The following is a 24,405-nucleotide window of genomic DNA, read 5'->3' on the forward strand; positions in this document are numbered from 1 at the left end:
AGTTAGGTGCTTGGCTCTTTACACTTTAGATCATATTCACATAATGTGTTGTGATGTGGAACATATCACCAGAATAAAACACAGAATAAATACATAAAAAACTTGCATAAAAATATGTAAAAAATAATATTTATATAACTACCTCCTGGCCATTTGAGTATACTTTTATGGCTAATGTTCTCCATTCAAGCATTCATCTATGATATAGAAGCAGCTGTTATGGCTAAACATTTTAATGTTCATTTGAGAACACTTCCCCTACCTGCCAGACATTTTATTTCCATGTAGATTTTCAAAGAGTCTTTTAGCTGCATTTTCACTCCTTTTTGTGCCAAAGCTAATCATTAAACAGTAATGGAGATCATTTTTCATTCATTTTGTATTTGTGAAAATCTCTGTTACTTTAAAACTTAGATGGAGTGTTGGTAACAAATTTCATAAGTGATTAGATATATTGTGAGGCTGTGATTAATACTCCCAGCTGTAGGTGTTTGAACTCCACACGTACACTAGGAGTCAAAATTTTACGATGGCCTGTCACAACTATAGATTTCTTGTTAAAACAGTGATTTCATTTTGAAAATTCGGTCATACCCCGTTCTGAAAATAAAACAAGTTTAAACATGTAAAGACAATGTGCCTCTGTTGTGTGTTTGACTGGTTGTTCACATAGAGGGGTGCTGATGAGTATCCACAGTAAACTGACATGCCTTTACTTAAGACGGTTCCATTCGAATAGGACTCATTCCTTCAGCTGTCTGTGTAGCAATCAGTTTGCATTGGTTTACAGTTACCTTGTGTGCATCTAGCACTGTGTTTGTATATGTGGTCATGTTCATACTGTGTTACTGTCTAATGGGACAGAATCCGGAGACTTCTATTGAAAAATCTGCCGTAAATGTAGCTCTGCATTAGGACGGCTGTTCTAGTAGAACAGTAGCAACGAAAGTGGCATAGCCCAATCTACAGTGGTGTATACATTGCAACAGTTCAAGCCAATTGGTGCTAATGTAAGTGTTTTACAATCTTGAAGGCCCTGAGTAACATCATACAGGAAAGGTCAGTACATATGTGTACAGACATTAGAGGACTTGTACTACACCTGAAATTCATAAGAAATTAAATAGTATATGAGCAGCTGCAATCTCTCTCTCAACAGTGCAACGCCTTCTTCATGAATAAGGTTTAAAGATGTGTATAGTGACCAAAAATCTTTATTACACCAACAAAATAACGTGGAAAGATTGAATAGGCACAGGAACATAAAAATTGGAGCATGAAGCAATGGCCCAAGGTGTTATTCCCAGAAGAACCTAAGTTTGTAGTGTTCGGAAACCATTATAAAATGTTTGTTCCTCGACTTCATGTAGAATGTATGAAGAAGAGCCAGTGTGTCACGCGAATGGTGGAGGGTTGGTCACGGTGTGGGGATGTTCTGTGGGTGATACAGTCAGTGATCTAGACAGGTTCGAGTCATGATCTGGCACAAATTTTCATATGTGCCTATTGAGAAGTTGGTCTACACCCAATACATTTGATGTCAAGGAATTCACATCAAAGAATAAATTTGGAAATGACTATGACTGCCTCCAGATTAAAATAAAATGGCAGATCATTAACATAAAGCAAGGTCAGTGGTGGGAAAATGATCGAATCCTTTCAAGTCAATGCAAAATTTTAATATTTTAGTAGAAAACCTTCATAGCCAGTATAATTATTACTTTTAGTGAGCTAATAAATTTTGTAATCTCCTGTAGGCGAGTAGTTTTAGCATAAACTAATTTCGTTGACAATTAATATGATCTTACAGTGTTTTCCTGTAATTTTGGAAACCAATTTTAACAAATTATATCTGTAACCAGTTAAGTTAAATTCATTATTTTTCACTAATAACTGAGGTTAACATGCTGTTATCCTTCCAGTCTTATGGCCCAAGGTGTTATTCCCAGAAGAACCTAAGTTTGTAGTGTTCGGAAACCATTATAAAATGTTTGTTCCTCGACTTCATGTAGAATGTATGAAGAAGAGCCAGTGTGTCACGCGAATGGTGGAGGGTTGGTCACGGTGTTTAAAGAATCTACTTCTGTTTCACTACTTAGAATATCCCAATTGTTTCAGTATAATACTATCCTCCTGGAAGCTTCTTGTGATATTTAAAAATACATGTGCATGTGTGTGTGCGCATGCATACGTGCCCAGACACACACACACACACACACACACACACACACACACACACACCTTTTTACAAAGATTGCTTTTAGGTAATCTGCTAATAAAGATGGGCCACTGTATAAAACTATTTATGCATCTTTAATTGGTTTTTTATTTGGTTCCTTCACAAACTGAAGTTTGTTTGTGTGTGTGTGTTCTTCTGTGTAATTTTTCGTTTATTGTTATTTGATAATTTTTGCATGGTGTGGACATTAAGGGTGATAATGTAGTGTCTTTGCATTACATTTATTGTTAGTTGTATTAGTTATAACCATTCCCTATGGCAGTGATGTCCAGTTCATTATGTGTGTTTATTTGACCAGATTTTGAACGAAATTAAGTCTGAATTGGAATTAAAAGTTGCCTCAATATTAGAAGAGTCTGCAAATGTGAGCAATTCATGGGTGAGTACCATAAGTGAAATTAAATAACAGTTTCTCATTTTTTTGTCACTGTAATTAAACTGCCTTGATAATTCACTATTGAATACTCAGTTGGGTAAGATTATCATCACTACCTATTGTATTCGACATTGACTGTGCACATCTCATAAAGTATGTTATGTAGATGTGTGTGGTTAGCCATAGCTTTTTCTTCACACATAATTGTCGAGGGGCAATTGATTAACAATGCCAAAAAAATTTGATTGACAGCTTTGGACAAATACTGACAGTATATCTGAGACAGTTAATTCGTGAATTGCTTGCATATGACTGCGGTAAATATGTTTATCATGGCTGTACAGATAAATAATGCTTGCTAGAGCTGTGGAATGTTATTTGTAATTTAAATTAGAGAAACAATGTTATCATAAAGAAAGAAAGACAAGCTACAGAGCATCAGTCCACCATGAAAGTGAGAAAAATTGCAAAAATATGTTGAGTGGCCACTGGTCAGAAATTAGTCCTTACATCAGGCAAAATTAACAGCTCTGGGGTCAACTACAGGCAGGTCAGACCATTAGTTTTGTTGTGCTTCAAGTCGATCAGAACAACATTAACTGGTACTCTATGGAGTGTTCTCTTATGATGTATATAATTTTTGACATAGTGTTTCTTAAAAAGTGGCAATAATCTTATTTCATTATGTATATATTTTCAGTCTAGGAACAAAGAAAAATAGTTTACAATTCTCATTACCAGGTACAACCTTTGTGTCATTCTGACAGTGTAATAGCACCATAAGAACGGTTGTCTTAAAGACCTAAGTATAAACAAGGCCCTCGGAGTAGACAACATTCCATTAGAGCTACTGATAGCCTTGGGAGAGACAGCCATGACACAACTCTTCCATCTGGCGAGCAAGATGTATGAAACAGGTGAAATACCTTCAGACTTAAAGAAGAATATAATAATTCCAATCCCAAAGAAAGCAGCTGTTAACAGGTGTGAAAATTACCGAACTATCAGTTTAATAAATCATGGCTGCAAAATAATATCACGAATTTTTTACAAATGAATGGAAAAACTAGTAGAAGCCGACCTCGGGGAAGATCTGTTCGGATTCCTGATAAATGTTTGAACATGTGAGGCAATACTGATCCTACGACTTATTTCAGAAGAAAGATTAAGGCAAGGCAAACCTACGTTTCTAGCATTTGTAGACTTAGAGAAAGCTTTTGAAAATGTTGACTGGAATACTCTCTTTCAAATTCTGAAGGTGGCAGGTGTAAAATCCAGGGAGTGAAAGGCTATTCACAATTTGTACAAAAACCAGATGGCAGTTATAAGAGTCTAGGGGCTTGTAAGGAAGCAACGGTTGGGAAGGGAGTGAGACAGGTTTGTAGCTTAGCCCCGACGTTATTCAATCTGTATACTGAGCAAGCAGTAAAGGAAACAAAAGAAAAATTTGGAGTAGGAATTAAAATCCATGGAGAAGAAATAAAAACTTGTAATTCTATCAGAGACAGCAAAGAACCTAGAGCAGCTGAAAGGAATGGACAGTGTCTTGAGAGGAAGATATAAGACGAACATCTACAAAAGTGAATCAAGGATAATGGAATGTATTTGAATTAAATCAGGTGATGCTGAGGCAATTGGATAAGGAAATGAGATACTTAAAGCATTACTAAAGATGAGGAATTTGTTAACATCAAGTATAGATTTAAGTGTCGGGAAGTCTTTTCTGAAAGTATTTGTAGGGAGTGTAGCCATTACGGAATTGAAACATGGTCGATAAACAGAATGAAGAAGAATGCTGAAGATTAATGGGTAGATCACACGACTAGTGAGGAGGTACTGATTGGAATTGGGGAGAAGAGGAATTTGTGGTACAACTTGATTAGTAGAAGGAATCGGTTGGTAGTACATGTTCTGAGGCATCAAGAGATCAATTTAGTATTGGAGGGAAGTGTGGAGGCTAAGAATCATAGAGGGAGACCAAGGGATGAGTACACTAAGCATTTTCAGAAGGATGTAGGTTGCAGTAGTTATTCGAAGATGAAGAGGCTTGTATGGGATAGAGTAGCCTGGAGAGCTGCATCAAACCAGTCTCTGGACTGAAGTTCACAACAACAACAATGAGAACACCAAAGTGATTCCTATATTTAATGTCATCTTGGACCATGATGGTGAACTGTTGATGTCAGTATCAGAGTACATGATATAAATACAAAGAACTGGAGAGCTATAAGGGTAATAAATGAAAAATGAATTGGGGAATTCAGAAACAGTTCACAAAATACACACTGGAGAGATGTGCACACAACCTCTGGTGTTAATGAAAATACAACGTATTCTGTAACGTAGGTTACTTTGAAAATGTTTTTCAAGGAAATTAACCAGTGGAATCAGAATATCATGCAAAACTGAGAGAAGACTCTGCTTGTCTTCAGTGGACAAGGAAGATGACAAGAGTTAAATTACATTATAAAGTGTGCTGTAAAATTCTAAGCAAAATCATCAGTGTTTCAGATAGAGGAAGCTCATCCTGAAGTATTAGAGTCTGAAGGTGCATGCTACTATATATGAGCCCAGTTACCCGAAACAATAAAAATTTATTAAGTCAGTGAACAAACAGAACAATAGTCTCTTGATGCCTAATTGATGTACTATGAATAACAAAACTGCAGTTCTTAGGTGTGCAGCTTGGTGCCAACTTAGCCTGTCACTGTACAATGGAATGTCCTTGGAGTGGTTGGAGGTGATATCTTGTGAGACTGAGTACTTAGAGACGATATCGGTGGCTAATCCATTGTGACATGGGCTGCAGTGGTAGCTGCAATGGCCATGAGGTACTGAATCTGGGGAAGACCAGCGTCAATCGGGCGAGCCTCTGAAAGTAATGAATGACAGATCAAGGTGGCGCTTCTGATGTGCTCGATGAAGAGAGTTCCCTATTGAGGGTACTCTAGATGGTTGGAGCTTGGCCACAGTAACTGTACAGATTGGTTGAGCCATGACCTATGTAGATTGCGGGAAGTTACAGGGATCAGCACTTGGGGGCACATGACTGGCAGCAGTAGTGTAGTGCCAATACTGGCAGCGACTCTTGTGACAAAGCATGCGCCACCATGAAGCATGGTGACCGCTAGAGACTTGGAGGAAAACTATCTAGACATCTAGTTATATATACATCGATTGTTTACCTGTTCTTGTCAGAATCCGTGTAGCTAGTAGGCAAGGAAGTTAGCCACTGGTGGTTCATGGCTGTATGGAGGGTAGTAGTATCATAGGTGCTAGCCGCATGGTGATAGATCCCACCTCCATTTATGGTGACGTAATTGTAAAGAGTGTAGGACCCCTCAAGGGTGGAGACAGACAGAATGGAGGAGGTTGTGGCAGAAGTGCCAGGTCAACATTGTGAAAGATGGCCTAGACACTGAAGACAGCAGCAGAGTTGGGGTTGAGATTTGCAATGAAACTTCCGTGAAGGCAGCACCAAAAGTGCAGTGAAATCCAGCTGGCAGCCCATTGGTGGCCCTTCAGTGCAATGTAGGATGCCTGGGAGGTAGCTTGCGACTACCACAGCCAAGTACAGTGACCAGGCCAAGATGGCACAGGATGGAGACCTGCAGAAGGCATGGTGCATGCATGAGAGTTGCCTGTTGGACAATAAAGATGATGAAACCCGTAACTGGCATCGGGGAAGCATAGGACAAGGCTCCAGCTCTCGGCTGATATACATCTGTGGAGCAGCAAGTTAAGTATTTATTTTTTTCTGTTTTCCGTATACTATATTTATTAAATTTCGTTCATATTTTTCTGCTGCTGATGTTCAATCTTACGTTTTTGTAAGGGTGAATTCATTCAGTCTGTAGTGGACTAAAGCACGCATCATGTTGGAAGGGGGTCAAGTTTTCAGCCATTCTGCGCATCCTCCTCCACTAGCCACTGGCAGCCGTTAATGTTCATTCTCTTTCTGAGCAGGTAGCAGTGAGTTACAGCTAGACAGTGAGAATCTCGCTCCTGCATGCTGCACTGTTGCCGTACTTCGCAAGAACTGAATTATTCGTTCAGCTGTCAGTGTTTTTTTGTTTTCTTTCTTTTCTTGTTGCAGTGGAGGTGTGAATGTGTATCTGTAAATGTTTAAGTGTGATTTAAAAAAAGCCAGGTGACGGCAATAAATGTTATGTGCTTCACAAGCAGGCGAGGGGGATTATTTACTGCATTCACAACTTTTTGAAATGTGACTTTGAAAGCAGGTCTCCTACTGTTGACATTTTAAGACGCAAGAATGGACTCCAGAGCTATATGGTATCGGCAAGAGAACTTTAAAGAGAATTGTAAACGACAGTGTCAGAGCTATAGGAACCATAGAAAAAAGTTCATTTAGTGTCACCTGGAGAGCATTGATATCGCACGGAACCTGTAACACAAATGGATGTTTTTAACAACAAATGTTTTAAAGTGCTCCATGTGAATGATGAATGCCCAGCATCACAAAAATTTGTTTCAGTTATGCAGGAGAAAATGAGCTTCAATGGTAAGCGCTTCATCAATGTAAAGAATTTTAAAAGACGTTGGTTCCTGATATGTTGAGAAGAGAGTTTTTAGTTCAAAGAAGTGACATAGGGGCAGTATTAACTACATCCCATCTAAAGATTCAAGATTGAAGCGAAGCAGTGTATTACCTTGATGAAACATGAGCCAATTAGAATCATTCCAGGAACATCTGCTGGAAAATGAGTGAGGGTTCTGGCAGTTTCAGAGTTTTCATAGGAATATGTTCTCGGTTAATTATTCTGCATGCTGACTCTTCTTCTGGTTTTGTTTCTGAGAGTAAACTTGTATTTACATATAAGAAAAACAGCAGTGACTAGCATTCGGAAATGAATGCTGTCAGTTTCGTGACGTGATTCGCTTTTCTTGTCATACCTTGGTTCAAAGTTGGTCAATGCCAGTAATAATTCAACTGTTACAGAGAAATCACCAAGTATAAACACCAGAAAAGCACATATTTGTCTCTGGCTTAAAAATAAAAATTTTAAGCACAGTATATACCAGACTCGTGTCAATCTCCTGCAGCTCGTTAATTTGTACAAGTCACGTGACAGAATATACAAACTTGACTTCCTTACACGTGAATGGGGTCACACAGTTTTGCATTTACCCATGTGTCGCTGCCAGTGTAGCACTATGGAATTAATTTGGGCAAAGGATAAGGCCACATAATACATGATCCGGGGGGGGGGGGGGGGCATTCAAGGTAACATTCACTGAATCGCTTGTGCATGAGGCAATAGACAACATACCACCTGTAGTAGCATGGGCACAATCTATGTGGCATGCTGAAAAGCTTCAGAAAGAATAATTTGACTGGGAAGTAATGATGGATATAAGTCTTGAACCTATCATCGTAAATTTACAATAAGATTGTTCGGAAACAGACTCAAATAGAAGTGACAATGGTATTACAATGTAGACTATGGAACAAAGTAATAATATTTCTTAGTTCTAAAGACTTGTGGCTTAACAAGTGTTTTTGTCGACTTATCAGTTGCATACAAATAATGAGAACTTCCTAGCCTTTTTGATAGGACTTTGTATCCTTTGAATTATGCAGACTATAATGTTCAACATATTGCCCAAGGATAACTTAAGCTTCTCTCACCATGTTTTATCCTCTAATAACACACGAAAATGCTGGATAAATTTGTCAAAAGTCCAATATTTCCACATGCAAAAGCTTGTTATTTTCAAGATCCTAAAATGTTAAGAACTGTTACTGGTTGAGATATAGGTGGTTTTCGACGTTATCAGCATCATTCCCTGATGGTTAATTATTTGTGGATTATAACTGTAGTCTCTCACTGTAATGTCGAACGAGTTAGTTTACCCTCATAATTCCCGTTAACAAAAAGAATATGGTAACTTACTGACCATTTTTATGACAGTCTTTTCATTACTCTTTTCTGCCACTAATTCTTTTTTATGCACAGTGATTACACTTAACTATAGTCAAACACATCAACACACTTACTTTATATACATTTTAAAAATTCCATTGAGTAGAAGCAGTTGTCAAGCAAATACAGGGTGTACATAAAGTCCGGGAACTCTTTCAATTATTTATTGCACAAGAACTAAACACTGTACAGAAGTCATACATATTGCATTTTTAAGAGAAACTCTGAAAGTTTTTTTTTTACAAACATTCGATATGCGAACCATGAGTGACCCAGCAGATGTCAATACGGTAATCGAATTCTTGCCATACCCGTCCCAGCATGGCATTGTCGACTGTGGCATTCACTTCCTGTATTCTCTCCCGGAGCTCTGCTACATCATGTGGTAGAGGCAGTACAACACCAGATCTTTAATGTGTCCCCACAGAAAAAAAGTCACATGAAGTAAGATCTGGTGATCGGGGAGGCCATTTCATGAAACAGCTGTCCCCTTTTGTAGCACTACTGATCCATCGATGCGGCAGCTCCGTGTTCAGTTACCCACAAACTTCTCGATGAAAATGGGGTGGAGCCCCATCTTGCTGAAAGATGAAAGGAGAGTCTGATTGCATGTGAGGCATCAGCCATTGCTGCAACATGGCCAAGTAAGAATATCCAGTGACAGTGTTCTGGGTGAAGAAGAGTGGCCCGCACAGTTTTCGACGTGACAAGGCACAAAAAACGTTTACCATTGGGTAATCACGCTCAAATTCAATGCATTTGTGTGGATGCTTTGTACCCCAGATTTGGCAGTTATGGCTTTTCAGTTTCACATTAGTGTGAAAAGTGGCTTCGTCACTAAAAATTAAGCAGTCAGCAATGCCATCCCTAAACTCATTCAATTGTTGCAACTGCGAACAAAACTCAAAACGCTTGCCTATGTCGTCGTCATTGAGCTTCTGCGCTAGCTCCAATTTGAATGGTTTCGTAGACAGCTTCTGTCACAGGACTTTCCACACTGTCATTGGAGCCATTTCGAGTTCACAGGATGCACAACGGACTGATTTCTTTGGACTCCACATTCACTTCACTCACACTGGGATGTACACTTCTCTTTGCTGGGCACAGGCAACGCGTCTAACGAATTTGTTGTGCCAGTGGTAAATGGCCTTCCTTGTTGGTGGCTTCTTACCATAATCGGTTCTAAACATCCATTGAACAGCTTTAGCACATTTGTTGAACTCCCACACACAGAAAGCTTGCTCCGCACCTTTACTGGCCATGTTTGTGACTAGCGCTGAGCAGCAAATTACCAAACTACGCTGTGGCAGTATAAATGGAAAAAAAACTTTCAGGGTTTCTCCTCAAAATGACATATGTATGATATTTGTACAATGTTTGGTTTTTGTGCAATAAATAATTTAAAGTGTTCTTGGAATTCATGTACACCCTGTATAATGATATTGGTTTGCGCTTGAAGTTAATTTCGTTGTGTATTAAATTTTTTCTTATAATACAGTTCAAATTGCAATAAATGATAATTATTGCAAGCAGTTTCAATGATCTTGTCATTAGACAATTGTCATTTTGAGAAAAATTGTACTTCAAGTTTTCACAAAGCTGTGTCAGTTGTCCTCGCCTCCCGACGTCATGCAGAGTAAATCTGTGGAGCAGTGGATGCAACATGGTCAAGACGTGAATTAATATTTATCTCATGACAACTGATCTAAATTGGTTTTAATATTTATTGTTCCATTTTTAGATTGGAACGTATAATATGATGTACCATAGGCAAATGTGCCTGACTGTTGTCTGCTGCAATGCAGTTCGGCAATATGGACTTTGTTTGTCTGCTCTATGCAGCCGTGCATGCGCATTTCTCATCCCTCCACTGCTCCACCTCTATGCATGGTAGTTCCATCTTACGTGACATGAGAAATAGTTGCTCACTGAACAGCCAGCTACATAGCCCGCTAATGCATCAGCATCCATTGGTGACACATCAGGAGGGTAGCAGGTTGCATATCTAGGATTCTGTCTGCTTACGTAGTTCACTTCTTCAGTTAGTCTTGCTAGGATTGTGAGGATGTGACCACGCTGTGTGCAGATGGTTTAGGAGCTTGCTACAGTTCACAAACAGCTGAATGTGCTTTTGACTACAGTCAATCACCTTCAGGCTGCTGCCTTGGGTTGTAGCAGTGGCAGAGATTCTGGTGCATCATGTGGGACACATCAGGTGTCACTCATTTTGCCCACCGGCTTTGCTTCCGAGACACCTCATAGTGTGCCTGAAGCGGTATCTGCCCTCACAGCAGGGTGGGTGGTAACACATTCACATTGGCCGAGGCAGAGGGCCAATGTGGAGACTGGCCTCCTGGACTCACCCATTCACCCTGAGAGTGGATAAGTGGCCACTCCTTCAGCAGAATCCGAGTAGACACTTGGGGGGATGTGACCATGCTGTGTGCAGATGGTTTAGGAGCTGGCTGCAGTTCGCAAACAGCTGAATGTGCTTTTGACTACAGTCAGTCACCTTCAGGCTGCTGCCTTGGGTTGTAGCAGTGGCAGAGATTCTGGTGCATCATGTGGGACACCTCAGGTGTCACTCATTTTGCCCACCGGCTTTGCTTCCGAGACATCTCATAGTGTGCCTGAAGCAGCGTATCTGCCCTCACAGCAGGGTGGGTGGTAACACATTCACATTGGTCGAGGCAGAGGGCCAATGTGGAGACTGGCCTCCTGGACTCACTCATTCACCCTGAGAGTGGATAAGTGGCCACTCCTTCGGCAGAGTCCGAGTAGACACTTGGGGGACAGGTTTGCCATTTATTGGGAGCTCCAGTGTTAGGATCCGCAGCTTGTGATCTCGTGGTCGCGTTCTTGATGTGACTTACCGAATGAAAGTGCTGGCAGGTCGATAGACACACAAACAAACACAAACATACACACAAAATTCAAGCTTTTGCAACAAACGGTTGCTTCATCAGGAAAGAGGGAAGGAGAGGGAAAGACGAAAGGATGTGGGTTTTAAGGGAGAGGGTAAGGAGTCATTCCAATCCCGGGAGCGGAAAGACTTACCTTAGAGGGAAAAAAGGACAGGTATACACTCGCACGCACACACACATCCATCTGCACATACACAGACACAAGCGGATGTGTATGTGCGGATGGATGTGTGTGTCAAAAACTACACACCATGTTGGACAGCGACAACAGGTGAGGAAACGACACTGCCTGAATTTATGTCAGCGACCAGGGCAGGTAACCAGAACACTAATATCCACAAGGCAGAAAATTCCGCTGGTGCACTTGAATTTCAAACCAACAAATATAGTTAATTCCACCACATGACAGCTAAATCTTCACCAACTTGAATACTTGCTGTTGCTCCCAGGAATACTGCTGACAGTGAACCACCAACCAAGGGGACAACGTGAACAGACGTGGCTTTGATAACTAAATCACCACTCAACTTTCATGTCCTGGGTTGGTGAGCCACAAACATCGTATCACTCAGAACAGCCCCCTACATTCTCCGACACTGCATAGAGACCACCAGCAGACCCAGCGGACCCAGCCGACTGTGCCGCGTGGAGACTTGCTTGCTGATCCACTCCAACCAACCGACTGGCTGCACACCGCCAAGCCGGAACTATAAGCACCAGACCAAAGATGGTATACGGCGCAAATATCGAAACACACCCCTGCTGCCACACATAGAAAGAGGAAGAACCACAGCATAACCGCAATAACTGCGGGAACCAAATGCAGAGTAACAGCAAATTTTTAAAGCAACGCATAAGCTGGGGTCAGCATGGCTCAACCCCCCCCCCCCCCTCTCAAACTTAACCCAGGGAGGGAGTAATCCAAACCCTGAGCTACTTGAACTTAACCTGACTAAAGTGAACCTGATATTGCTTACCTGAGCTGTTCTCCTTGACCAACAGATTTACCGGGCCTAATATATGCATGATAGTGCACAGACCCAAAAAACGAGGAGTAAATTTATGTCTCCCTTGGAAATTGCGGACGTAAACCTGGCCGCCCGGCCTGCCCTGAAAGGTTTCCCCGATTACGATTATAACGCTCTACTTGCGTATTATGAGCTCTTGAGTATATTATGCCTGGCCTGGTTCCAGTTTATAACACATGGTTTAATGTCGGCCGGAATAAGATCTTGAATTCGCCACAAGTTCTAAAGAGGGGAATTAACCGGGTAGGAAGAGATCAAGGATGGAGGGGTAGCTCGCAAGGCATCATGACTGGCGGTATTAAAAGCAAAACTAAGCCAGGGAAGACTCAAGTCCCATTTACTGGGGGTTTTCTGATGATAAATAATGAGTGCGGACTTAAGATTCCGATTAACTCGCTCCACAAAGAACCCCTGGGGATAATATGGGGTGGTGGGGACATGCTTGACACCACTCTGAAAACGGAAGGCCTTGAAAGGGCCCGAAAGGAAAGCAGGAGCGTTATTACTAACTAACTGCTTGGGTGGCCCAGAAACACTGAAGATATTAGTTAATCATTAAAGGTGGTGGTAGTGGTAACGTTGCAGCTGTGAAGGAGCCAAGTAAATCTAGAGAAAGCATCTATTACAACTAGTACATATAGATGCCCTCTTTTAGTACGAGGTAAAGGCCCCAAATTGTACATGGGAGAGGACTCTCGTTCAGAACTCAACCAACCTTGTTGAAGAGCATTACTGGGGTTTGGCTACATTAAACAATCGGCATTGGGATATCATTTGTCTCACATCCTGGTGCATTGCATAGAGGGCCAAGTTAAATTCTCCTTGATTTTCTGGAGAGTCTTATAAGTCCCTAAATGGCCACCCACCAACGACTCATGAAAATAACGAAAGACCGGACGTACCAAGGTTACAGGCAAACAGATCTTAGACTACCTAGCACTGCTGACCTTCCTGCAAAGAATACCCCTCTTGACCTCATACTCGTCTGACAGCTCTCCTGCCAACACACGTTGCTTAATACTGTCCCAGACAGGGTCCCGATCTTGATGCTGAGCAATGTCTTCGAACAAAAGGGGAATTTCACCCAACACCATTCAATTAAGATTGTCTCACTCCACCTGCTTTGTTCTCTCACTAACCGTAGCTTCTATAAACTTCCGGCAGAGAACATCCACAAGGACATTTTCAGAGCCCTTCACATGTTTGACTTCAAACTGAAATGCTGAAATATGCACTGTCCACCTGGCAATATGGCCAGTTTTATGCGACCTAGCCAATACCTAGCTCAACGTGTGATTGTCAGTTCCCAATTGGAAAACCCAATGTTCAAGGTAGAAGCAGTACTTCTCTAAGGCAAATAAAATGGCCAAGGCCTCGCACTCGTAGACAGAGTAATTAAGCTCGGCATCAGTTAACCGATGAGACGCGTAAGCTAATGGCTGTCTCTGCCCCTCAAACTCCTGGAGAAGAACAGCTGAAATCCCCACATTAGAAGCGTCAGTCTGCACAGTAAACCTATTAAAATTGGGTACCCCAAGAATGGGTTAGCTATCACTGTCTTAATGTGCTCAAAGGCAGCCTCCTTGGCAGGTACCCATTCAAAACGCACACCCTTTCAGTGTAACTGATTTAAGGGTGCCGCCAAATGAGCAAAATTGGGAACAAAGTGCCTAAAGTAATTTGTCATACCTATAAATTTAGCAATTCCCTGCTTATCAGTAGGAGGAGGCAATGTCCGCAGGGCTTTCGTTCGCTCTTGGTCAGTGCGAATATTCTGACTGGACACTATATGGTCTAAGAAAGACACCTCCCGCTTAGCTAGCGTGATTTTACTAGGCTTAACAGTTAGACTGGCTCCCTGCAACCTCAAGAGATCTTGCCAAATAAGCTCCAGATGATCCTCAAACGAACGACTGTAGATAACCAAGCCTTTCAAATAATTATAGACACAGACTAACTTCAAGTCACCGAGGATATTATCCAACGAACAAGTAAGCACCGCTGCTCTGGTAGCTAGTCCAAAAGGAACTCTGTTAAACTCGAACAAGTTCCAATCAGTACAAAAGGCAGTAACATGTTTACATTCCTCAGCCAAAGGAATTTGATAATAGGCCTGATTCAAATTGAGGACCGTAAACCAGTTAGTGCCGGCAAATCTAGTAAAAGAATTATGCAGATCTGGCAGGGGTACTGATTCAAGTACAACCTTAGCGTTCAAACGGCCGTACTGAAACACAGGTCTGTAATTGCGCCCCTGATCTTTAGGTACCAAAAATATTGGAGAAGCATAAGCCAAAGTACAGGGCCTAATCACTTCTTGTTGGAGCATCTGAGAGATCTTAGCCCTGAGTATCTTCACCTTTGGAGGTGAGAGGCGATATGGAGACTGCCTAACTGGAATATCATCAGAGAGATGGATATGATATTCGAGAACGCTAGTGACGGCAAGGTTATCACTAAGGAGTTGGGGAAAACCATGCAACAGCTTGCGCAACTGAGAAGGCTGATTGGGCAAGAGATGGGCCAAATCAAATTCATTAGCTGCAACCTCCACGGCGAAGGCCCCAGAAGTCTGCCATACACTAGGTTTAGTGCACTCGCAAAGACCAAACTTCTCGCTAGGAGAAAACTTAAAGGAAAAGGTCTGTCTGTAATAATCCAAGATCAACCTGGTTTTAGGGATGAAATCATACCCCAATGTTAGATTAACAGGCAGATCTTTAACCAAGGCTAAGGCTGCAGAGGTAACCCCTGACCATTGGCAACCCGACATCTCTGCACCGGCGAAGGGACCGAATGAAGTTTGGTAAGATGCCCAAATTCCAAAAACCACTCAAAACTCAATAACAAAAAAGAACTACCAGAATCCAAGAGTGCACAAACAGGCTCACCACGTACCGGTGAATGAACATAAGGCAAAATGGGTGATGAGAGAGCGACCACCTGGGCATGCCAAGGCCTAAAGATTCGAACCCGAGTTCATGGGCGAACCCGGCATCATCTATTGGCTCTAGGAACACAAGGCTGAACACAAGAGTGTACCAAGTGAGCTGTACTGCCATATCTGAAACAACGCTGGGGTTCCCTTTTGATAACTTGAATGGATACAGATAATCCGGAATTGGCGCCTTACTCTCCTGACGTACATGGCTCTCAACGGGTAATGCAGATGCTACTACAACCGCATCACGGAACTCTCCACAGGTTTCAGTCTGCTTATGGAAAACAAAATGCGACTTACTGCCACATGCATTCCCTTAAGAACGATACAGACTAATTCTTGTTCAGGTAAATCAATCAATAAGGCCAAAGAGGCTGTCTGGACTCTATCGACATAATGATATAACTGCTCCTCAGCCCGCTGCACTTCCCAAATGTAACGACACTCAAGTTGTTTCCGAACCCCGGCGGTTAACCTTTAGCTAATTGCGAGCTCCCTTAATTGCTGCAAGGAAAGCTCTTGCGCCACGGCACGTGAGAGGAGGTTCTGCTACTCACCTCTAGCTAGCGGGTACAACAATGACAAAATTTCTTGGTGCGGAACATGAAAGGCGGCCGCGTGTTGCTCTAGACGAACCAGCAACCACAACAATTTCTCTACCTGATCAAGTCACTCTACAACCAATTCAGTAATATCCTGAAAGAAATAGGCCAGAGGATTAGGCAACTCAGCAAACACAGCATCTGACTTAACAGAAAATGGAACAGTGCCACCACCGGGCTGGCTCTCGTGCTCTCACTGATAGCGCACATCGCTATCTCCAAACTTCCTCTCACCCAACTCCAAACATTTAAGCTTAAACTGTAATGTGCTTACCGGGTTCCCTAACTCATCAGTCAATTTTTTGTATACTTGATCTGCTGGCAAGACAACCAAGAGACAGCCAGGGACCCACCAACAAGACGACTTGCTAACCACCGACCTGTATATGAGAATTCCAAAGCCAAAACGTTACAGACATAGCCGCCCACAACCAAAAATACATTAAGCTGTCAAAAACTACACACCATGTTGGACAGTGACAACAGGTGAGGAAAGGACACTGCCTGAATTTACGTCAGCGACCAGGGCAGGTAGCTGGAACACTAATGGGCACAAGGCAGAACATTCCGCTGATGCGCTTGAATTTCAAACTGACAAATTAGTAAATTCCACCACACAGCAGCTAAATCTTCACCAACTGGAACACTCGCTGTTGCTCCCAGGAATACCGCCAACACTGAACCACCAACCAAGGGGACAACGTGAACAGACGTGGCTTCAGTAATTAAATCACCACTCAATTTTCATGTCCTGGGTCGGTGAGCCGCATACATCGTAGCATTCGGAACAGCCCCCACATGCTCCGACACTGCATAGAGACCACCGGCGGGCCCGGCCGACTGTGCCGCACGGAGACTTGCTTGCTGATCCGCTCCAACCAACCAACTGGCTGCACACCGCCAAGTCGTAACTATAAGCACCAGACCAAAGATAGTATACAATGCAAATATTGATACACACCGCTGCTGCCACACATAGAAAGAGGAAGAACCATGGCATAACCACAATAGCCGCAGAAAACCAAATGCAGAGTAACAGCCAAGTTTTAAAGGAACGCATAAGCCAGTGTCAGCAAGGCTCAATCATCATTCATGAAAGTGTCGAGATTGGACTGAGAAAAGGTTGGGAATTTGTATGGGCATTGATAACCGTGCAGTAGAGTGCCCCACAAACCAATCATCATCATCATCATCATCATCATCATCATCATCAACCTCTTGGGCAAGTAGCATTCTGGGATGGAAAGAAAGCCAACATGCATTCGGTATGTCTGCCAGGGGACGTCATCTGAGGTGCAGAGATGGCCTTACCTGCGGCTGTTGAGTTTCCAGGGTGCAGTCATCTCCAAGTTTTGGCTCACTTCCTCACCAGCGACACATGTTGCATGGGTTCTGAGGCCGTCGTCATGTCATACAGGTAGTTGGTGGAGGTGGTGAAGATTGCTGGCCTCATGTGTGGGGTGCAAGCTGAGCTCATAATTTGCAGCATTGTCCCAGAATTTATTGGAATTCTTTGATTTGGAACTGAGTGGAGGATCTCAACCAAAGGGTTCATCGACTGTGTGGTGGTCTTGGCTGCAGATTTCTAGACCTGCATTATCATATGGGGATTTATAGGACTCCTGTTGGTAGTTCAGGGGTGCACTACATAAAAGAGGCAGCTAGTCAGGTAGCAGAGTACTTTTGGAGTGCACAGGAGGATATTTTAGGCTAGAAGCTATGTCGAGATGCTCTGATCAATACTCACCAGTTGATTACACTGCAAGGGAAGTCAGACAGCATTCAGAGTAAAGACACTTCGAATGTCAAAATTTTATCAGTAGACTATCGAAGTATTTGTAATTAAGTCTCGAATTTGCTGCCCTCCAGAAAGGTTCCCACTTGTGAGCGAGAGCTGGCTGAAACCCAAAGTGGAAAGCACTGGCATATTTAGCAAATCGTGGAATGTATATTGGAAATACCAATTAGAGACCATAGGAGGTGGAGTTTTCATTGCAATTGATAAATATTTGTCTCTATTGAGGTCGAAGTTGAGCGTGACAGTGAAGTTGTCTGGTGGTCGCATATAACAGGTGTAGGTGAAACCAAGTTATTTGTTGAATGTTTTTACCAGTCACCTGACTCTGCTGTGACAGTTTTAGAGTCATTCAAAGAAAGTCAATGGTCAGTAGCGTGGAAATATCCAGATCATGCAATACTAGTTGGAGGCATGTTGAACATACCAAGTATAGACGGGGATGTCTATGAATTCATTGCAGGGAGTACAGCCAGACAGTCATGCGAAATACATTTGAACATTTTTTCTAAAAACTGTCATGAGCAGCTAGCTTGGCAGCCCTTATGCAGTGGAAATATCTTAGATCTCGTAGCTGAAAATAGGCGGAACCTTATTGACAATGTTAGTATAGGAATAGGGATTATTGATCATGATGTCATTATAGCAGCTGTGGTTATGGGAGTTAATAAATCTGTCAAGTAGGCTACAAGTGTTTTTCTGCTAGAAAGAGCGGATAAACAGTTGTTAGAATCTCAGACAGTGAACTGACGTTACTTAGTTCCAGTAAGATGGACTTAGAGGAATTATGGGCAAAGTTTAAGCAGACTGTAAATCGTGGTCTGGAGAGTTATGCACCTAGTAAGTGGATAAGGATGGAAAAGACCCACTGTGGTTTAATAATGAAATTCGGAAGATGCTGAGGAAGGAGAGGCTGTTCCACTCTTAGTTCAAAACCAAACATATAAATAACAAGAAAAAAGCGCAGTAGAGATTCGAGCTTGCATCGAAAGATCTATGTGCAAAGCATATGACAGCTCGACTGTCACAGCTTAGCAAAAGGTCTGGCAGAGTGCCTGAGAAAATTCTGGTCCTATGTAAAATCACTAAGTGGGTCTAAGGCTTCTGTTCAGTCCCTTCTTGACCAGTCTGGTGTAGCAGTTGAAGATAGCATACTGAAAGCGGAAGTTTTAAATTTTATGTTCAAGAAATTGTCCACATAGGAGAATCATACAAACGTACTGTCATTTGACCGACGGACAGACTCCCGTATGAACGACATAGTAATCAGCATCCCTGGTGTAGAGAAACAACTGAAAGATTTGGAAGCAAAAAAACACCAGGTCTGGATGGAATCCCAGTTCAGTTTTACAAAGAGTGCTCCACAGCTTTGGCCCATACCTAGTTTGCATGTATCATGAATCTCTCACCCAGCACGAAGTCTCAAGTGACTGGAAAAAGCGCAGGTGACTCCAGTATATAAGAAGAATAAAATAACGGACCTGTGAAATTACAGACTAATATCTCTAACTTTGTTTTGCTGCAGAATACTTGAACACATTCTGAGTTTGAATATAATAAACTTACTTGAGACTGAGGAACCAGCATGGTTTAAAACACTTACTCGTATGAAACTCAACTTGCCCTTTTCTCACATGATATACTGCAGCACTATTATGAAAAGGATAGTTGCTACTCACCATATAGTGCAGATGCTGAGTCACAGGTAGACACAATGAAAAGACAGTCAGAAAATGAGCTTTTGGCCAACAAAGCCTTCATCGGATATATGGAGGAGGCGGGAAAAAAACACACACACATACACACACTCCTGTGTGCGCAAACACAACTCACATACATGATCGCAGTCTCTGGCTGCTGAGGCCCACTGCAAGTAGCTGCTTGTGATTGGAGATGCAACGGGTTGTGGAGATAAGGAGGAGGCTGGTGCAGGGAGAGAGAGGGATAGCATGGTAGGGGTGGGGGATGGTAAAGTGCTGCTTATGGGAGCACACAAGAATGAGGTGGAGAGAGTGTAGAGCAGCTAGATGCAGTCGGGAGGTTTGACAGAGGGGGGGGGGGGGTAGCAGAAAAGGAGGGAGGTAAAAAAGACTGTGCTTTGTGGAACAGAGGACTGGCTGGGTAGTGCTGGAATGGGAACAGGGAAGAGGCCAGAGGGTAAGGACAAAGACTAACGAAAGTTGAGGCCAGGAGGGTTATGGTAATGTAGGCTAAATTGCAGGGAGGGTTCACACCTGCACAATTCAGAGAATCTGGGCTTTCTGGGAAGAATCCAGATGGCACAGGCTGTAAAGTGGTGTTGAGATTCTGGAGCAATGTGGGAATGGTGTCCTCACCCTCGATGCAGATCATGAAGATGTCCTAAGTGAATCTGAACCCAGGTGAGGGATTTGGAATTCTGGGTGTTTAGGAAGGATTCCTCTATACTGCAAACTGTGGGTGAAGGGCAACAGGCAGATTCCATATTTCTAGATTTCTGGAAATCATTTGACATGGCACCCCACTGCAGGCTGTTCCCCAGGGAAGTGTGATAGGGCTGCAGTTCCTCTCTATATACAGAAATGATTTAGCGGACAGGGTGGGCAGTAATCTGCGGTTGTTTGCTGATGATGCTGTGGTGTACTGCAGGGTGTCGAAGTTGAGTGACTGTAAGAAGATACAGGATGACTTAGATAAAATTTCTAGTTGGTGTGATGGATGACAGCTAGCTCTAAAAGTGAAAAAATGTAAGTTAATGTGGATGGGTGGGAAGAACAAAAATCTAATGTTTGGTTACAGTATTACTAGTGTCCTGCTTGAACAGTCAAGTCGTTTTGATAACTGGGTGTAATGTTGCAAAGCAATATGAAATGGAATTAGCATGTGAGAACTGTGGTAGGCAAGATTAATGGTCAACTTCGATTGTTGGAGAATTTTGGGAAGTAGTGGTTCACCTGTAAAGGAGACAGTGTATAGGGCACTGGTGCTACTTATTCTTGAGTACTGCTCAAGTGTTTGGGATCTGTGCGAAGCTGGATTGGAGGTAGATATCGAAGCAATTCAGAGGCAGGCTGCTAGATTTGTTACTTGTAGGCTCGAACAACACATAATAGTTACAAAGATGGTTTGGGAACTCAAATGGTAATCTCTGGAGGGACGAGGGTGTTCTTTTGGAGAAACAGTATTGAGAAAATTTAGAGAACTGGCATTTGAAGCTGACTACTGAATGATTCTCCTGTTGCCAACATACATTGTGCATAACAACCACAAAGATTTGAGAAATAAGGGCTCATATGAAGGCATGTAGACAATATTTTTCCCCTAGTCGTATATGCAAGTGGAACAGGAAAGGGAATGACTAATAGTTGTACAGGGTACCCTTCGTGACGCACCATACGGTGGCTTGTGGAGTAGCTATGTAGGGGTAGATGTAGATATATCTGCACCACCTTACATGACACCAGAATGACAGCTGGTCTGGCATTGACTGGAGGCCAAGCCAATGATGAATGGGCTTTTCCAGCAGCACAGAAGGCTGTACCAGTTCCAAAGGAGTCAGACCCAGAGTGACCGGAGGCACTAGTGCCAGTGGTGGCGGTGACAGTGCCAGAGTTGCTGGCTGTGAAACAGTCAGCTGTGTTGGGGGCGGTGGAGAAATAGGTGTCTGCACAGTCACCCAACCTGACACCAGTGTGGCAGCAATTTCAGCCTCGGTGGTCAGAAACAGTGATCTTGTGTGTGTTTATGCTTGTGTGAATATGTGTGTATTTTCTACTTTAGAAAACTCATATGTGCAGCAGTCTTTTTTTTGTGCGCCTGCCTGTGAGTCAATATCTCCTCTATAAGGTGAGATGCAGTTTTTATAATATTTTTGTTATTCCAAATTACTATCATTGGACGTATTTTGTAACTTACTTAAGGATTATGATTTTATTGACTGTGATTTTCCAATGCAAAAGTTAAATAACATGGAATAAAACACAACAGATTCATGGTTTTCATCTAATCTGGATGACAGTAAGCTATGTGTATCAGTTATATCTCTTCCACAATTGCAATATCATCTGCATCATAAAACTGATTCTATACATGACAGACTATTCATTTGATGTAGGCATGCACAGTATATACCAATGATGATGGGCTAACAGCCAGAATACCAGTCTGGCAAATAAGTACTTTCAAAGTGCAGTGTACAATAGGATGTCTTTTATCAAGTACATTTTAGCTGGAGAGCAACAAATATAGGAAATTTTCTTAATTATCCTTCTCTGGTCTCAAATATTGTTTAATTTTCATGCAGACTTGAGTGTTGACTGAAAATTGTATCCATATAAGAGTCTGACAACGTTATCTGTTGTGACTAATCCATAAAATGGAAAATTGAAACTTGTTCCTTCATCTGATCTTTCCACGTTTCTTCTTATGTCCATCATCTGTGCCTGACTTCCTTACTCTGTGCAATGTCTGGTTCTCATATCCTACTGCCCTTATAGTTCTACAGGAAAGATAACATACATTCTTCCACTAAAAGAAATAAAGTCAAATTTATGTGAGCTGTGCCTCTTACTATTGTAGTGCAACGTATACCGAAACTGATTGAACACACAGAATATCTCACTATAAACCCAGTTCTAATGTAATTCATTTTTAAGCTTCACACCATTTGGGAATACTGTGAGATGTGAATTAAGCATGTGAACATAAAAGTATTCTCTTAACATTAGTCTTGCCCTAATACTAGAAGGTGATGAAGTAAAGTTATTTTGGTGTTTGATTTTCAGCGTTCATTTTTGAGTGACAGTTCCAGTGGCTCATCCATCTGTTTACAATCTCAAGGAGGACTCTGTCATCAGTTTTGTTGCACTGAGTCAGTTGAAAACTACAGAAAGACATTGTATGCTGAACTACAAGCATCAGTAAGTCTGATAAATTTTTTAATTTGTAAAAATGCTGTATTTGTTGAATAATGGTTTACTAAATAGAAAATAAAACAGATTAGTATGTAGGTTAGAGATACTCTAGAATTTTGAAATACTTCTAACAGAATGAAGTCAAACTCATTGGTAACTGGAGAATTCTGGTAGTAGATATCTTCTGCATTTCTTTAGTATTAGATGTAGTAACTGAATAAAGATAATATGATTTTAAGTGCAGTCATGGCAGTTAACCAACTTTGTTTGTTAGTTTTGTGTCCTTTTTTTCCAGTTTTCATAATTTTCAGTGAGTAAGATGTGATATCACAAAATATGAGCAAATAAAACCAAGTATCAGACTGATTCAAGATCAAACACAAATGAAATTGCTATGTTTACTCATCCCAATGAAGGCTTGTGTGGTATTTAATTGTTTGTACTCAACAGCTGTTCCATGTTTTGCATCTCCATTTAATCCTGGATAATAATTATTTCTTACTATTTTGTTATGAATATAATAGAGGGAAACATTCCACGTGGAAAAAATATATCTAAAAACAAAGATGCTGTGGCTTACCAAACGAAGCGCTGGCACGTCGATAGACACACAAACTAACACAAACAAACACACAAATTCAAGCTTTCGCAACAAACTGTTGCCTCATCAGGAAAGAGCGAAGGAGAGGGAAAGACGAAAGGATGTGGGTTTTAAGGGAGAGAGGGTAAGGAGTCATTCCAATCCCGGGAGCGGAAAGACTTACCTTAGGGGGAAAAAAGGACAGGTATACACTCGCGCGCACACACACACACATATCCATCCACACATATACAGACACAAGCAGACATATTTAAAGACAAAGAGTTTGGGCAGAGATGTCAGTAGAGGCGGAAGTGCAGAGGCAAAGATGTTGTTGAATGACAGGTGAGGTATGAGTGGCGGCAACTTGAAATTAGCGGAGATTGGGGCCTGGTGGGTAACGGGAAGAGAGGATATATTGAAGAGCAAGTTCCCATCTCCGGAGTTCGGATAGGTTGGTGTTAGTGGGAAGTATCCAGATAACCCAGACGGTGTAACACTGTGCCAAGATGTGCTGGCCGTGCACCAAGGCATGTTTAGCCACAGGGTGATCCTCATTCCCAACAAACACTGTCTGCCTGTGTCCATTCATGCGAATGGACAGTTTGTTGCTGGTCATTCCCACATAGAATGCGTCCCAGTGTAGGCAGGTCAGTTGGTAAATCACGTGGGTGCTTTCACACGTGGCTCTGCCTTTGATTGTGTACACCTTCCGGGTTACAGGACTCGAGTAGGTGGTGGTGGGAGGGTGCATGGGACAGGTTTTACACCGGGGGCGGTTACAAGGGTAGGAGCCAGAGGGTAGGGAAGGTGGTTTGGGGATTTCATAGGGATGAACTAACAGGTTACGAAGGTTAGGTGGATGGCGGAAAGACACTCTTGGTGGAGTGGGGAGGATTTCATGAAGGATGGATCTCATTTCAGGGCAGGATTTGAGGAAGTCGTATCCCTGCTGGAGAGCCACATTCAGAGTCTGGTCCAGTCCCGGAAAGTATCCTGTCACAAGTGGGGCACTTTTGTGGTTCTTCTGTGGGAGGTTCTGGGTTTGAGGGGATGAGGAAGTGGCTCTGGTTATTTGCTTCT

General features: G+C 42.2%; 1 protein-coding gene across 1 annotated transcript in view; it reads left to right on the plus strand.

The window, feature by feature from the left end:
- Nucleotides 1-24,405, plus strand: part of LOC126234423 (uncharacterized) — a 166,922-nt gene that overhangs the window by 22,153 nt on the left and 120,364 nt on the right. The window contains exons 2-3 of the mRNA XM_049943114.1: nucleotides 2,538-2,618; nucleotides 22,614-22,748. Coding sequence (XP_049799071.1) covers nucleotides 2,538-2,618; nucleotides 22,614-22,748 — 216 coding nt within the window. The remainder of the gene's footprint in view (nucleotides 1-2,537; nucleotides 2,619-22,613; nucleotides 22,749-24,405) is intronic.

The sequence above is a fragment of the Schistocerca nitens genome, chromosome 2 (assembly GCF_023898315.1).
Source record: "Schistocerca nitens isolate TAMUIC-IGC-003100 chromosome 2, iqSchNite1.1, whole genome shotgun sequence".
Lineage (NCBI taxonomy): Eukaryota > Metazoa > Arthropoda > Insecta > Orthoptera > Acrididae > Schistocerca > Schistocerca nitens.